The sequence below is a fragment of the Chelonia mydas genome, chromosome 2, assembly GCF_015237465.2.
Source record: "Chelonia mydas isolate rCheMyd1 chromosome 2, rCheMyd1.pri.v2, whole genome shotgun sequence".
In the NCBI taxonomy this organism is placed as follows: domain Eukaryota; kingdom Metazoa; phylum Chordata; order Testudines; family Cheloniidae; genus Chelonia; species Chelonia mydas.
This window is the reverse complement of record NC_057850.1, coordinates 224,367,603-224,384,798: the sequence shown is the minus strand read 5'-3', so window position 1 is coordinate 224,384,798 and position 17,196 is coordinate 224,367,603. Positions and strand designations below refer to the sequence as shown.

The window sequence follows — 17,196 nt, the reverse complement described above, 5'->3', positions numbered from 1 at the left end:
CAGGAGAGAAAGACTTTGCTAACTAAACTGATTAGGTTGCTGTTGTGAGTTCTCTTACTCCTTAGAACATTTTTCTTTACTAAAAGTTGTTAAAGTTATGTACTTTGTTATAGAAATCCAAAGGGGTACTTTTTGATTCATCAGCACACATCAGAATCCAGATAGGAAAACCAAAGAGAAAACTCTGTGGGTTAAAAAGAAAAGGAGTACTTGTGGCACCTTAGAAACTAACCAATTTATCTGAGCATAAGCTTTCGTGAGCTACAGCTCACTTCATCGGATGCATTCAGCATCTATATGAAGTGAGCTGTAGCTCATGAAAGCTTATGCTCAAATAAATTGGTTAGTCTCTAAGGTGCCACAAGTCCTCCTTTTCTTTTTGCGAATACAGACTAACACGGCTGCTACTCTGAAATCTGTGGGTTAAGAGATTTAATCAGACTATTCTTGCAACAAGGGACTCCCAAGGACATGTTTATGGAAATATTTTCTTATCTGATATTATAGTGACATTCCACAAAACATCCCTTGAGAACCACAATACTAAGACACAATAGTTAACCCAGACACTTAATAAGGCACTTGCTAGTTAGACAGGCATTCCAAAGGCACTCAGTATGCACAGTATCAGGCACTGTAAAAGCATTCAGAAAACTCTATATTGTTACTCTTTTCCCCAGGGCTCTCTGAAGACTCAGCAGTTATTCTGACAAGGTGAATATCCCTTTTTCTGATGAGTCTGAAAATCACTAGGCTTCTCTAGCTTATTCCAGTGGACTGCCCTAGTACACAGTAGGCCCAGGATTGTAGGTGTGTGTAAGTGGTTTAAAGCCAACTTGGTTTCACCCCCAAGTTATACTGTGTGCCCCAGGGTTGGCCAACCTGAGACTGAGAAGGAGCCAGAATTTACTAATGTACATTGCCAAAGAGCCACAGTAATACGTCAGCAGCCACCCATCAGCTTCTGCCCTCCAGCCCCCAGCGCCTCCTGCCCTCCGGCAGCCCTACCAGTCAGCACCTCCTGCCTGCCGCTATCAGATGTTTCGCATGCGCAGGAGGCTCTGTGGGAGAGGGGGAGGAGCAAGGGCATGGCAGGCTCGGGGGAAGGGGCATGGGCCTTTGGGGAAGAGGTGGAGTGGGGGCACGGCCTGAGGCAGAGCAGGGGGTTAAGCAGTGAGCACCCCCTGGCACATTGGAAAGTTGGCATCTGTAGCTCCAGCCCCGGAGTCAGTGCCTATGCAAGGAGCTGCATATTAACCTCTGAAGAGCCGCATGTGGCTCCCGAGCCACAAGTTGGTCACCCCTGCTGTGCGCCTTTTGGCCTCAGACAATCAGGGCCGGTATATTTAAACTAGACTCTTATAAAATATAAACTCCCTTAACTTAAATATTCCTAAAAAGATATTCATGAAAGTGACTATTTCTGACCATATTTTAAATGACATTTTGGCTTCTTCGTGTAATTTCTAATGTTATGCTGTCTTCACCAAATTTCTCTTTTTTGTATCACTCCACTTTTAAAATTGTATTTGCTTTTTTTCTTTTTGCTCTGATAAGACAGAGCACCAGAGCATAATTCTTACTTTTATAGGAGTTCTATTTGCAATTTCAAGCTAATTAATTAAGATCTGAAAGAAGGATATAGGGAGAAGACAAAACACTATGAAGAAGTTGTTTTGCACAAAGAATTTTAAAATGCAGATAGTTCCCAAGAAGAATTTTTATTTGATTTTGAAGTCTTTTTAGCTCTTTGGATCTGGTAATTGGATGACTATATTGTGGAATCTGTAATATATATGGAGGCAGATACATACACGCATACCCTCCTAAGCATTTTAACAAGGTAAAAGATGAAGAGGAGAGAGAGAAAATTAACTCATCCATTGTGTCTTTCATACTGTTACTGACACATATGGCAAGCACTGTAATCATTGTAATTTACTAGGAAAACTAGTCAAAGGGTGTATGTATTTGTCCAAATTCAATTGATGTACCTATCTGCTAAGTAGATAATTTTTTAGAGGTAATCGATAATTGACTCTCCTAGGTTACAGTAACATGAAGGGAGAACTTTTCAAAGTGATGCACAATGATATAGCCATTTAGCTCCCATCAATGTCACTGGAATTCATAAAGCTTTGAAAAAAATCTATCCCAATGAATCTGACTTATCTAAACTAGAATTATGTGAATTAATGTAACAATTGTCTATCTACCCACCTCAATTCTGCTACAGTTACAGCTGGATAAAGCATTCCTCCTCACACTTCTTGCCCTGAACTGATTGCAGCATTGCAGCATTGCTTTTAAACAGGATAGGGCTGTTTGGTTCACACAGGTTTAAGCATAACAACCCCATGCAATCTTTCTTGGAGGTTATATGATACTCAGTCCTCTCCCTCTAAGAAATCCCTCTCCCTTCCCCAACACCAGTGAACTCTCTCCCCACCACCACCCATTTTTGTTTGTTTTGTGCTTTTTGACTTTAGATATTTTCATGGTGAGACCATCCCAGGGCGAGGTGGAAGGTAAAGGACAGCTGTTGAGGATCAGAAGACTGAGAGAAAAGAGAGAGGGTGGTTTACGTTCAGCCAGCTCTGCAAATTCAGTTCTTACCAGCTGAGCTTATAGTCAGTGAACTTTTGTGAGCATGTGCTGAGGAACACAAATGAATCAAACCTTGAATTCAGGGCTCATTGCAAATGGGAATGAGGTTTGCTTTCACTATTTCACACAGCTCCTTTCAGTGGTGGGTAGAGTGATTCCAGTATATTTGTAAGGCATTTTAGGAATCTTTGAGAAGAAAAGTGATATAGAAATGTAAAATATTATTGTCAAGAAACTTCAGAGGCAGGTTCCATTACATTCTGAGCAACCCATCTGGATCCTCACTACTGAAGGCCTATCACAGGCTGGCTGGTCCTTGCTATGACCTGGCATCTAGTCCCCAGCTGATGGCAATATGCCAATTTAAGGGTAATCAGTGACCCCAGCTGTGAAAGGGTTAGGAAAAGAATATACAGAGTGGAGAATTCAGTTGAGGAGAGAGATTGCAGAGGAGACAAGACTCTCCTGCAGATAGGAGACCCCACAAGGAGCATGGTCAGACTCCTGTGGGTGGAAGCCCTGTGGTAGGGCTTAAACAGGGAAGAAGTCAGGGAGGAGGACCCACACGGAGCCTGTGCTGACTCCTGTGGAGGAAAGCCCTGAGCTAGGGCTTACACAGAGCAGGAGATCCCTAGGGGAAGCTGACAGAGTCCCTGGGGAAGGGAGGCAGCAAGGGAAAACCTGCTAAAACCAGAAGCAACAGAGGATGAACTCTGCAGGAGAAAGTTAGGCTCCTGTGGGGAAGGCCCTGAGGTAGGGTCAGTAAAACACTTTAGTGGAGCTCAGGAAGGGTGGAAGACTTGTCAGACCAGCACAGAAAGGAGAAGCTGGGAGGACCTGGGAGAAGTTGGAGGTCTTGGAACCAAAGGGTTGCAGTGTTAAGCACAGGCTGCAGGGAAGATGCACAGGGGGGCTTGAAGTTGGGAAGCAGCCGAGGGAAACAGCAGCACAACAAAAGAGGCAGACCTAACTGTGTAATACAGGGTCTGTGGACTGGAACCCAGAGTAAAAGGTGGGTCTGGGTTCTCCTACCACCAGGAGGCACTGGACAAGGTCTGCTTGCTGAATCTCACCCTGATACAAGGAGGAGCTACGGGTGGTGAGTAGGTGAGTATGCTACCTTAGAAGATCCTAGCATCAGCATGTTAAATTAAGTTTCCTGTGTGCTGAAATGCCTAGGCACCCTGAGGACTGTTGATGACAACTAGGAATTTCCTTGCTTTGGTGAGCTTCTAAAAAAATTTGTTTTTCATAATAGGGTGGTTTTCAGAGCTGTCGCGATTAAAAAAGTTAATTGCAATTAATCGCACTGTTAAACAATAATAGAATATGATTTATTTAAATATATTTTCTACGTTTTCAAATATATTGATTTCAATTACAACACAGAATACAAAGTGTACAGTGCTCACTTTATATTTTTGATTACAAATATTTGCACAGTAAAAAACAAAAGAAATAGTATTTTTCAATTCACCTAATACAAGTACTGTAGTGCAATCTCTTTATCATTAAAGTTGAACTTACAAATGTAGAATTATGTACAAAAAATAACTGCATTCAAAACAAAACAATGTAAAACTTTAGAGTCTACATGTTCACTCAGTCCTAATTCAGCCAATCGCTCAGACAAAGCAAGTTTGGTTACTATTTGCAGGAGATGATGCTGCCCACTTCTTGTTTACAATGTCACCTGAAAGTGAGAACAGGTGTTCACATGGCACTGCTGTAGCTGGCGTCGCAAGATATTTACGTGCCAGATGCACTAAAGATTCATATGTCCCTTCGTGCTTCAATCACCATTCCAGAGCACACGCTTCCATGCTGATGACGGGTTCTGCTCAATAATGATCCAAAGCAGAGTGGACCGACGCATGTTCATTTTCATCATCTGACTCAGATGTCACCAGCAGAAGGTTGATTTTCTTTTTTGGTGGTTCGGGTTCTGTAGTTTCTGCATAGCAGTGTTGCTCTTCTAAGACTTCTGAAAGCATGCTCCACACCTCGTCCCTCTCAGATTTTGGATGGCACTTCAGATTCTTAAACCATGGGTTGAGTGCTGTAGCTATTTTTATAAATCTCACATTGGTGCCTTCTTTGTGTTTTGTCAGATCTGTTGTGAAAGTGTTCTTAAAATGAACATGTGCTGGGTCATCATCCATGATTGCTATAACATGAAATATATGGCACAATGCGGGTAAAACAGAGCAGGAGACATACAATTCTCCCCCAAGGAGTTCAGTCAGTCATTTAATTCATTATTTCTTTAATGAGCATCATCTACATGCGAGCATATCTTCTGGAGTGGTGGCTGAAGCATGAAGGGGCATACAAATGTTTAGCATATCTGGCACATAAATACCTTGCAATTCTGGCTACAAAAGTGCCATGCGAATGCCTGTTCTCACTTTCAGGTGACATTATAAATAAGAAGCAGGCAGCAAACAAGCAAACTTGTTTGTCTTAGCAATTGGCTGAACAAAAAGTAGGACTGAGTGGACTTGTAGTCTCAAGTTTTACATTGTTCTGTTTTTGAGTTCTGTTATGTAACAAAAAAATCTACATTTGTAAGTTTCACTTGCACAATAAAGAGATTGTACTACAGGACTTGAATGAGGTGAATTGAAAATTACTATTTTTGTTTATCATGTTTTACAGTGCAAATATTTGTAATAAAAAATAATATAAAGTGAGCACTGTACTTTTTGTATTCTGTGTTGTAATAGAAATATATTTGAAAACATAGAAAAACTTCCAAAAATATTTAATAAATTTCAATTGGTATTCTATTTAACATTGTGATTAATCGTGATTAATTTTTTTTTGTTTTTTGTTAATCGCATGAGTTAACTGCGATTAATAGACAGCCCTAATTGTTGTTGTTGTTATTATTTTAAGATTCATCATCAACCCCTGATTTTAGAATGAGAATAATGGAATTGTTGATGGACCCTTTGCAACAGTAGCTCTCACAGGATTTGCTATAATGAATTCACTCCACCTAAACAAGGTATCGAGACCTCCTACCCAGCACATGTATCAAGATTAACTTGATCTAAGTAAGCAATGAATAAATTCAATTTTAAAAGATATGATGCTTTTGTCTAGTTTACCATTTTGCAACAGCAAGCCAGGAAGAAAACAGGACAATGATATATGGGTCCCCATCACTGGTGGAAAACTCAGCTGAACTAAAAGTGGAACAAAAGTGCATAAACTAATGACTGTCCCAGATTCTGATTCCAGTCCAGGCTGACATACTATTTGCTTTGATTTAGTAGGATAGGGGTAAAAGGGTAGGGTGTTTTATAGCTGAAATACACTCCTTCTAGACCAGTTCACTTTCTGGCACTTCTTTATAACCAGCACACACACACAACAACAACAATGAAATCAATGGAGTACTGGAAAGAATGTCAATTACAATAAATTACTATTCGCTTGTGATTATCATCTGAAAAAGCAGCTTCTTTTGAAAACATTTCAAATACTTCTCTTAACCACGTAGCAAGGATGCCAGGACCATTTGTTTCCTTGTCTCTGTCTGAACAAAGGAGATTTGATTATGCACAGAGTAAATTACATTCTTTGTCCAGTGTCAAGGTAATTTTCTGGAATAAATTTTTGAAAAGCTTGAATGAAAACACTTTGAAATAGCACCTCAATAACAAAGTAATTTTCTAAACAGAATATTACAAATTTAGTTAGACTCTCTAGGATCTTTCCCTTCAGTTAGTAAATGATTTAACCATTCAGGATCAAATTTTATCCCCCACAGCATCATATCATACTTGACAATGATCCCAATTACCATGCTAGTATTTGCTGAACAGTAAGTTCCCAGGCAAAGCAAAAGATACACCCCAATAGTTTAAAGCATATAATCAACATTCTGAAGAGATCTCTCTTCTAGTACCTGCTAAGCTTATACACTTATATGCTCTGTTACAAGCTTCTCTTCATTGAAAAGACATGGGATTGATACAATGGTGTTAGATCAGATTTAATTTAATATGCTGCTGATAATGACCTGCAGAAGTGAGGACCAAGGTGAAATCATTCAGAATGTAATAGAATCTACGTCTGAGTTTTCTTGATAATATTTTACATTTCTGTATCACTTTTCAATGTTTCACTTGGCTGCAAGCTAAACCTCAGATCTGGATAGAGCAATATGAGTTCAGAGAGACTGGAAAACTTTTAAGCCCCATCTACAGAAGGTGCAATGCACATTTGCTGAACTGCTCAAAGAAATTAGGTTTAAATATGATTCCATGTGAAACGGACTAGCCCAACCTAAATTAGAACGTTATCTAAAATGCTTTAAAACATGATTTGAGTCATCTTCAATGGCCAACCAATTGTAAAACAAGTTTTAAACGGGTTCAGTCTAGTTTGAGCCCTGCTGCAGTCTGTGGAAGTCTGATGGGGCTATTTACAGTGCAGGACTGTGAAAATGAGTACAGAAGAGTATGGGCTGTGCATCAGAAGTCCATAAGAAATTCAGATGATAAGTGATTTGCAAACCACAAGGGAGGTCCCAGTCTTGCACCTCCTGGATGGATCCTTTACTTATAGAGATTGTGTTTTCATACGTACTATATCAGCAATTACAAATTTTTAACCAAATATGTATATCTAATAGCTCATCCCACAGTATTTGAGCACCTTCCACATAAAATCAATAGTAACAGCAAAAACCCTAGTGGAATTCATGGGAGTCTCTGGCTCTTATCCGTTTTCAATGTAAAAACTCCGCTCCATAGACATGGGGTATAAGTGCAGGCTTCACCTTAGTCCCTCTCCTAGTACTGACAGCATGGCTAGCTTGGGACACCTCACCTGGAAGGATCTTACTGCTGTTCACTCTGGAGGGAGTTTAGTTACTCACAGCAACAGTAACACATGGGATATACAGCATTCTAAGTTGTGACTGTTTTCAAGGGTAGTATGCTATGTTCAGCTCAGCAACTGTTCCTCAACCCCGACCGCATCCCACCCTAGCAAGCGGTGCTGCCTTTTACTGGGTTGTGACTGAGGGCAGTGCTGCTGGTGACTACAAAATGCCATGGTTACATACCATACAGCTCTTTTCCCCTCTACACAACACCATAGCCCATTTCACTGATTTTTTTTTTAAAATCCATTCTGCTTCCATCCGGTCATCAGTCGGAGGAGGAACCTATGATGAAGACCAATAAAGCAGGGGTGGCCAGCCTGTGGCCCGGAGCCACATGCGACTCTTCAGAAATTAATATGCGGCTCCTGGTATAAGCAACGACTCCAGGGCTGGAGCTACATGCACCAACTATCCAGTGTGCCGGGGGGTGCTCACTGCTCAACTCCTGGCTCTGCCACAGGCCCTGCCCCCACTCCACTCCTTTCCGCCCCCTCCCTGAGCCTGCCATGCCCTTGCTCCTCCCCCAACCCCCCGAGCCTGCTGCACACCACGAAACAGCTGATCAGAAGGTGCAGGGAAGGAGGGGGAGGCCCGGATCGGTGGGGCTGCCGGGGGTGGGAGGCACTGGGAGTAGGGGATGGGGGGAGCTAATCGGGGGTTGCTAACGTATTACTGTGGCTCTTTGGCAATGTACATTGGTAAATTCTGGCTCCTTCTCAGGCTCAGGTTGGCCATCCCTGCAATAAAGGTTGAATGCCTCATCAACAATTCTGAAGTGAAGGATGTCCTCTGCTTGACTCATGGCATTCAACAGGTTTATACCCAGGACAAGCAGTGTAGATGTGAAACTCTCCCTCCTGTCTCCAAACCCCAGAATGAAATAGCATAAGAAAACATGTACAGAAGATTCAGTTGGAGTTGTTTCTTTATTTCTTGAGAATTTTTCCTTCACGAAGGTTTCATAAAAAAGAGTTTTCTCTTGGCTCTTAGAGACTATAAATTACAGCACATGCGGCCCTAGAGGATTCTTTTAAAGTATCAACTTGTTCCATCAATAAATCTATGCAGTTGGAAAAATCAGCTCCTTTCCCAATCACACCCAAAATGAGTCAAATTCTAACAAATTTTTGTTTAACTTTTCACATGTTTCCAAAACACTAAAACTATGTTTACATTAGTCTGCCTGATATTTTATAATCCATATTTTAAAACATAATTGTCCATCACAAGGGAAAAATCCCACCTCTAACTCGTGATGCAGACTAATAACAGCTCTGATTTTATTACTTAGAGTCTGCAAGTGAAAACATTGCCTATGGAACTCAGTTATTACACTGAAAAGGGCCATATAAGTAGGAAAGCAAGATACTGAGAATGCAATTTAAAATAAAACCATCAAAATGTAAATAAAACCCCCACAAACTGAAAGACAGCTCTACATATATAGATTGAATTCATCTATGTTAATTTAGAAGCTATAAGATCACAGAATGGACAATAGTTTTTAAAATCCCCTCAGTCAGAACTCAGGATGAATGAAGAGACTAGAAGATGGGTTCAGCAAAATTATGTGATAAAGAGGGTTCTTTTTCTTAGCTACAGTACATGCTTCCAAACTGCTTGCAAAAGAGAGAACTTTTTAAAGTTCACAACATCTGCTATACTGTTTTTTATTTCAAAATCCTTCAGACACAATTGGTGAGCAAAGCACTGTGAAGGGGGGGGGGGGAGGGGGAAGAATTGGCCAAACAGCCAATATGTGACCATGACATTGTTTAGTCTTTGCTAGTGAGGCAAGGACTTTTATAATTAAGCATGGACAAGTTTTTCTGTAATACTATTATGGAATAATTCCAGCAATGATTTATTAATTCCAGTAATGCACGGAACTTGATGAATGAAGAAGGCAATTTAGTTGTAATCATTATTTTTGTTTCATAGCTCAGATTTGAAGTAAGAACAAAAGAGCATGTACATTGAAGCCTTTTTTGCTGAAGATGCTGTCAGTCAGTAGTGGAGAGCAATCACTCTCAAATCCCAGCAACTGAAAAAATTAGGTCCTGTTTCAGAGTAGCAGCCGTGTTAGTCTGTATTCGCAAAAAGAAAAGGAGGACTTGTGGCACCTTAGAGACTAACACATTTATTTGAGCATAAGATTTCGTGAGCTACAGCTCACTTCATCAGATGCATTCAGGTCCTGTTGTTGTTTTTGCCAGCCAGAATCAGACATTCACTTCCATGAGTGACTGGAGTTAAGGAGAAAAATGTTTTGCTAGGGAACAACTCCAGGAGAAAACACAAAACAACAAGTGCAAAGTCCCTATTCCAGCAAAAACCCACCAGCCTTGTCCTCACTGAGTCAAGACAACCTGCAGGTCTCAAAGATGGCGAAGTAAGAGGCCAATCAGATTACTAGTGACCTCTGGCAAATGGTGCACCGGGAGCTGATGTACCATTCTGTGCAGTAAACAGGACTTGGGACAGAGAAACAAAACTAGCAGCGTAGGCTGAGATTCACCCATATGCAGAGGGCCCACAGAGCGTCCTGTACATCATTTACACCTCACCTAATAATAATAATAATTATTATTGTTATTAATATAGTATTTTGTATAATGTACAAGGGGCTTTGCAGACATAGTCGCCCTGATTCAGTAAGGTACTTGAGCAGGTGCCTTTAGTATTGATCTCAATGGGAACAGAGTTAGGCTAATGCTAAGCACTTTTAACAGTGTACTGCATCCTAAAACTGATAAATATTAATCATCATTACAAAATATCTACTTTAAACACATGGGATTATAAATGGGAAAATACAGACTGCAATTGCCATGAAATAATTTTAAAAAACCAAGATATTCTCAAGGTTTAGAAAGTAGCTACTAAAAAGTGGTGTAACCTTACCTAATGCAGAGAAATGGGCTGCAATATATATTTGTAATACCTTCCTCCATATCAAACACTATCAAAGCTAAGGAGTATATAATATTAGTGTCCTCCATCTTTACTTTGAGAGTTGTGTAGGGTGTTAGCCACCAGACTAGCATGACTTTAATGGGCTTCATGGGATTAAAATCCTCAAACAACTCTTTGAAAGAAATCTACTTTTAGGAGATTAACTCAAACTACCTGAAAAGCCAACAGTTTTCAAGGAGAACTAGATAACTTAATGACTGTAACTTAAACATGCAAACCCAGTTAAATCTTAGTTGGATTATCTTGGAATATATATGCTAAAGCAGGGACCAGCAACCTTTGGCATGTGGCCCATCAGGAAAATCTGCTGGGGGGCCCGGACGGTTTGTTCACCTGCAGCGTCCGCAGGTTCAGCTGATCGCAGCTCCCACAGGCCGCGGTTCGCCATTCCAGGCCAGTGGGGTCTGCGGGAAGCGGCGTGGGCCAAGGAATGTGCTGGGCGGATGAACTAGATGACCTCTTGAGGTCCTTTCCAGACCTACACTTCTAGAAATTGTGGTTATTGCCTGGTAATGAAGGCAATCCAGTACCCTAGGCACACAGAGGGCTCTAGCTTCACTTGGAGTGGTGGTGGCTGGTGGATCACCCTCTCCTACCCTACCAGAATGGTAGGCAGAAGCTTTGGATGGCCTCTCCCTCTCCCACACTGGACTGGCACCAGCCTTTTTCCCTGCCTTTGGGAGCAGTAGGGGTGTCAGTAAGAGTTCCCCCCGCAATCTGTGAGGTAGGGGAACCCCACCCCCTAGGACCTAACCCATCAGAAGGAGTGAAACTGATTAGGTAGGTGAGCTGGGCACACCGTAGTCTTATCTTCCTGCTACACACAAGTCTTCTGTGGGGATGGTGTTGGGAGGGCCCCCCAGAGCAGTGGAGTTAGCACTCTACAGAGATGCCTGGGAAAGTTCACATCACTCAGAGCTATTGCTGCAGGCTGTCTGCAAGCTCAGACACATATTGCTGTGCTGGTCACTCTCAGTTCACATTTTCAAGGTGTGTGCGTGTTTTTTGTTTTTTGCAACAATAAGGGCTAAACATTTACTGTTTTTTAAAATGAAAGATAAGATTATGATGTAATCATGTGACTCCAGCAGCAGGTGCTCTAGGCCAATACAATCTATGTCTTAATCTGGCCCTACCAAAAATTAAATGGGTGAATCCATCAGGCTCTGAAGCTCTCTCTCTTCAACAGAGTCCACCTTCCTAAGGGCCCAGTTCAAGAAAATATCCATATATAGGAAAGCACTTGAGCATGTGTTTTAGTTTAAAAAAGTGCTGAAGTGCTTTTTTGAATCCAGCCCCAGTAGGCAGAAAGGGAATTCTGGCCAGGAAGAGAGTAAACATTCCCACGCTTGCCACAAATGTTGAAGGATCCTGAATGATGCTTGGGACCTCAGACTTACGTTTCATTGGAGAGACTGCACCTGCAGCAGTACAGCACATCTAATCATCTCAGACTGGTCCAGCACTGAGGTCATTGGCTTGGCCCTGACTTAGAAGAAACTGAATCACCCCACCAGCACTTGGAGGTCTTCAATCCGCATAACCAACAAGATTAACCCTTCTTGACTTATGACAGACTGTGGGGCAGAGGAGCGTTGTGAGGTTTAGTTGATAGCTTCTAAAACATTTGGCTGTTCTCTGATGAAAATATATAAGTGAAAAGTTGTTATTATAGTACTATAAAATACTAGGAAAAATCAGTGGAGCTGCACCCACTTACCCCAGGCTGAATTTGTCTCTAGGAATTTTTTTCCATAAGAAAGGTCAAATTTGATACTACACTTAGGAAATCAAATTTATGGCTTTTTACAAAACAAGACACACACTCATATTTCTTTCTTCTTGTTCTTGTTCTGTGTTTGTTTTACAGTTGGTTTGAAACAGGGCTCATCATGGTAAAGGAAGCTGTGGGGAGAGACTATATATCATCCTTAGGGTGTATATCAAAGCATCTTTGATATTTACAATGAAAGAGTATAACATAATTTAGACAAACAATATCTGTTGTGAATGAGTTTTGTAATGCTTTATTGTCATGACCATCAGTTTGTAGATTTTCTTCAAGAATTACAATACACAGGGAAGAAGGGTGACTAAAAAAAATCAGTACGTCTTTCCAGAGCTGCTGCTGATCTCCAAAGGTTAGGAGAGGGATTTGCTACATACGGCTATCTACACTTTGAATATTTGTTATACGCTGCTCCTAGTCTATGAAGCTGGGCACCAAGGATTTTGTAAGGTGTGTGTGTGTTATAATGAGAATGTATAATGGAATCCAATACAGTTCAGAGCCACAATTCAGTTATTTTACCCTGCGGTGAAGCCTTTAGAAAAGGAGCAATATGAAAGTGTACTGCACCTGAATTTAACAAAGTAGGTTACTGTGAGTGAAACTTGTTAGTACACACTATCAGTGCACTTTGCTCTCATCAATCTAAACATATTTAGGGAAGATGCATGTGAGAAAATATCACTACTACCCACATCTGTTTGCAAGTATTCTCTTCTAACCCGCACACCGCCACATTTTACTGTCATTCCTGGAATTACAGCCAGTTCAGATTATAAAATCTTAGGACATCAGCAGAACAGAGAAGCAAGGCAACACTGCATTACCCCCTAGAGATAAGCCATGAAAAGTTCAGCCATATGAATATATTTATAGCTGCGTGTCTTACTTTATCAACCAAATAATCAGAAGCAAGATCTGTGTCCTGCCTGACTGACTAGTTACATATGTGCCCAGATGGGAGTACAGGAGGCAATAAACAACTCATAAATCAACACACTGGTCAAGAGTATCATTTACCAGCCAGTAACTTCCATGTTAATGCAAATAGAAGATGCAATTAGCACTCTGAAAACTGTAAAACTGAAAAGCCAAAAACAATCTCCCTTTGCCTCCCACCCAGAAAAGCCTTATCATTTTTCACTGAAACACTACTGACTCCACAGATGGCTTTGCGTTCCTTGTATTTGTTGTTCTTTAGCCAAAATAATTATTAAATAATAAGAACAATAAATAATACAATTAAAATAGATGTGCCACAAAAACTGAAAGTTGTTTTGTTCATTCAAGAATAAGTTCTCCTAGAATTAAGATTTAAATGGTACTGTTGTTCTGGAAGCAAAATATAGAGAGTAGAATTGTATAGGATTTAGATTAAATAATTATTTATTCCAAAATGTATTCTGCTTCAAGAATATAGAGTACTTTCCATCATTTAAGCAAACAACAAGTAATTACTGTTTTTAAAACATCAAGTCAATCAGCACTGAAGTCTTTACTTACTGTCCATCTATAAACACAAAATCTAATCAGATAGTGGATTTCCAAATTACCACAGAAAAATAGCTCAACTCCAAAAAATATTCAGTTACTTGTCACCAACCAATCAGAGAGAAGAACCTCAAAAATACTTAGCGTCAAATTCTGCTCTCAGTTATACAGGTGTAATATGGGAGTAACTCCACTGATGTCAATAGAGTTCATCAAGATTTACAAAGGTGTGAATGAGAGGAAAATCTGTCCCTTCAGGCTCCTGAGCAAATAATCAAAGTTTAAGTTTATATTCTGATATTCACACATTCACACAACAGTCACAGCTCTAAGGATCCATAGTCTACTGAGGTCAACGGGGAATCTTTCCATTGACTTCAATGTGCTATGAATCAAGTCCTAAATGTGAGAAAGTATGTCCCAGCATTTCCCATGCAAGGCTCCACATATTAATGTTTTGGGAGGGTACCTTTGTGGGAAGGTTTGGGATTGAAGGGGGGGGGGGCTGCTCATCTCCTTGGTAACTTGGTATTTCCCCAACTACTTGCCAATTTTCTTGGGTACTTACCCCTTCCACACCCACGTTCTGAGTCACCAAAAGACCAGAGGATATGGCACAAAACTAAGGATTTTACCAAGGCTTTTATGAAGGGTGACCTTCATGCTTTCTTTCATGCTGCCCCTCACGGCTTGTAAAAAATATCCTCTAAGCATCCACAACGCTATCTAATTATCTTCCTTCAAAACCCTCCTTAAAACTCTCCTTTGCCAATTGACAATTAGGTTGCTGGTGCACTGAGACCTATCACGCCAACCGATATTGTCTCATTATTTCCTCATAATCCCCCATCAGGGTCTCCGTGTCCATCTGTTTTCTTTTGTTTTATACTTAGATTCTAAGCTCTTTAGGGCAGGGACTATCTTTTTGTCCTGTGTATGTACAGCACCTACCACAATGGGGTCCTGGTCCATGACTAGGACTCCTAGGTACAACAGTAATACAAATAATTAATAATAAGTTGCTTCCTTCTCTTTTCCTTTTCAGGTCCTCCAGCAAGAACTCCTAATGATGCCAAAAAGCCTCCCCTGTCTTGTACGGCAAGGAGACCGACAGCCTCCATCTTGAAATGACCAGTACAATGGGAGAAACCACCTCTTTCCCCAAGAGTCACAAGTGTCACTCCCTCCCAGACTCTCCAAGCCTAGCAACTGGAGAACAGAAACTGGAGCCCACATGATAACATGTTACATAAACTGTGAAGCCATTAGGCTAGCCTCAGTCATCAAAGTTTAAATGCACTGAACTCATCTCTTAGCTTTTAAAAACATTTTGTAGGGTTCTGGAACTTTGATTCATACCACCACTAACAGTGTAGTTCACAAACTAAATAAACTTCGAACGTGGAACGAATCTCTACCTCAATCTGTGTGGTGTTGTCATGTCCCTCGTCAAGTAGTAGGTCTGTGAAGCCCCCAGGCTCTGAGGAATCCTGCCCCATGCTGGCTCTGTTAGTATCGACTGATTTGAGAGACTCTGAGTGCCTTTTCCACCTGTGACTGTATAGATGCGAATCCACTTGTACGTTTTCCTCCACTCGAGGGGAGCTCTGAACAACTTCATAAAACACACCTGTTTGACAAAAGAAAAATAATAATAATGTAGGGGACAGATGGTTATTTATCAGTTGGGATCCAAGCAGCTATCACAGCCAATCACTTTGTTTTATTGATCATAAAAGTAATAGTGCTAATAATTATAAGGTCTGATTATTTCTTACGTAAGAGTCTTATAAAATCAAATCAAAGTTGATAATCTTTCTATACGTTCTTTAAACCATCCTGTTTAATTTAATACTATACTATATATCTGAATGAATGCTATAAAATGATTTTTAAAAATCTACAGAGAGAATATAATTTTATCAAATTCAAAAGATTTGAGCGATTTTTGTAGATCCTTACTAAATTCTACAGAGCACTGTTGTTTTCATCCCTGTCTATTTCATGGTTTAAGAAAAGCCTTTCCATGACAGAGAGATTGACATTCTCCATGTTGACACCTCCATCTACCCAAGTACCATCTCTCCTCAAACCAAACCAAAAATCTGAAACAAACAAAACCAACCACCCAATAAAAAAAATACCCCAGGCAGAGTTTTATCCCCAAAGGGGAAGAGGAACCAGGCATTCATGTCCACTAACGACTTCACTATTGCTGCTGATTTTATGTGGAAGGCATTCAGATGCTATGGTGATGGGTGGCAATTTTAAACGGTAACTCCTCATGTAAAGTCATCCGGTTAACATTGTTTCATTGCTGATCAATTAGGGAACATGCTCGTTTAAAGTTGCGCAATGCTCCCTTATAATGTCATTTGGCAGCCGCCTGCTTTGTCCACTGCTTGCAGGAAGAGCAGCCCGTTGCAGCCAGCTGGTGGGGGCTTGGAACCAGGGTGGACCGGCAGCCCCCCTATCAGCTCCCTGCTCCCCTAAGTTCCCTGTGCAGCAGCCGTCCAGCAGGCTGTCAATGTCCGGGCAGTTCAGCTGTCCCTCCCCCCACTGCCATGTGCTGCTCCTGCCCTCTGCCTTGGAGCTGCTCCCGGGAGCCTCCTACTTGCTGTACAAGGGTGGGGGGAGAGCGGAGCTAATGTCAGGGTGTCCCCCTCCCTCCTGCTCCTGCCTCCCACTTTCCCCATCTCCGCAGAGTGGGGGGAAACACGACAGGGCTCAGGACAGAGGGAGCTTGCTGACAGCAGAGGCTGTCTCAACTTGCTGATCTACTTAAAAAGGCAATGTACTTAGAGTGGGATCAGCATACTTAAAGGGGCAATGCACATCTCTCTCTCTCACACACACAGGTGAGAGTCTCTGTCTGCCACGCTGTCTCCCCTCCCTCCATTTGTGCTGCCTTGTAGTGTATGAGGCTACATTAACAAAAATGTGTTAACCCTTGAGGGGTCAGCTATTTTAGTTCATCATTTAGTAGTAACACATTCCCTGGGAAATATCCCACCCTCTTCCACCCTCTGACTTCACCACCTCAACCAAGCTTCACAATCATCATTGTGGAGTACAATATTAAATTGTTTGTTTAAAACTTATACTGTGTATGTATATATATAATAAAGTATTTTGTCTGGTGAAAATATTTTCCTGGAACCTAACCCTCCCCATTTACATTAATTCTTATGGGGAAATTGGATTCGCTTAACATCATTTCGCTTGAAGTTGCATTTTTCAGGAACATAACTACAACGTTAAGTGAGGAGTTACTGTAAGTATTAAAGACAGCAGACTTCCCCATAATATCTGTTTCAGCATAGAAAACAAATATTGCTTACTGTGTGACTAGTGATGAATGCTAATGTTGTGTGAAGTTTACGGAGATTGACAATGCCCTTAGCACAAATATGTAGTCTCATGACATGTGTTT

The 17,196-nt window shown here is 41.0% G+C and overlaps 1 protein-coding gene across 1 annotated transcript in view; it reads right to left on the bottom strand.

Moving 5' to 3' along the window:
- Nucleotides 1–17,196, bottom strand: part of PLXDC2 (plexin domain containing 2) — a 393,218-nt gene that overhangs the window by 192,798 nt on the left and 183,224 nt on the right. The window contains exon 2 of the mRNA XM_037890821.2: nt 15,182–15,393. Coding sequence (XP_037746749.1) covers nt 15,182–15,393 — 212 coding nt within the window. The remainder of the gene's footprint in view (nt 1–15,181; nt 15,394–17,196) is intronic.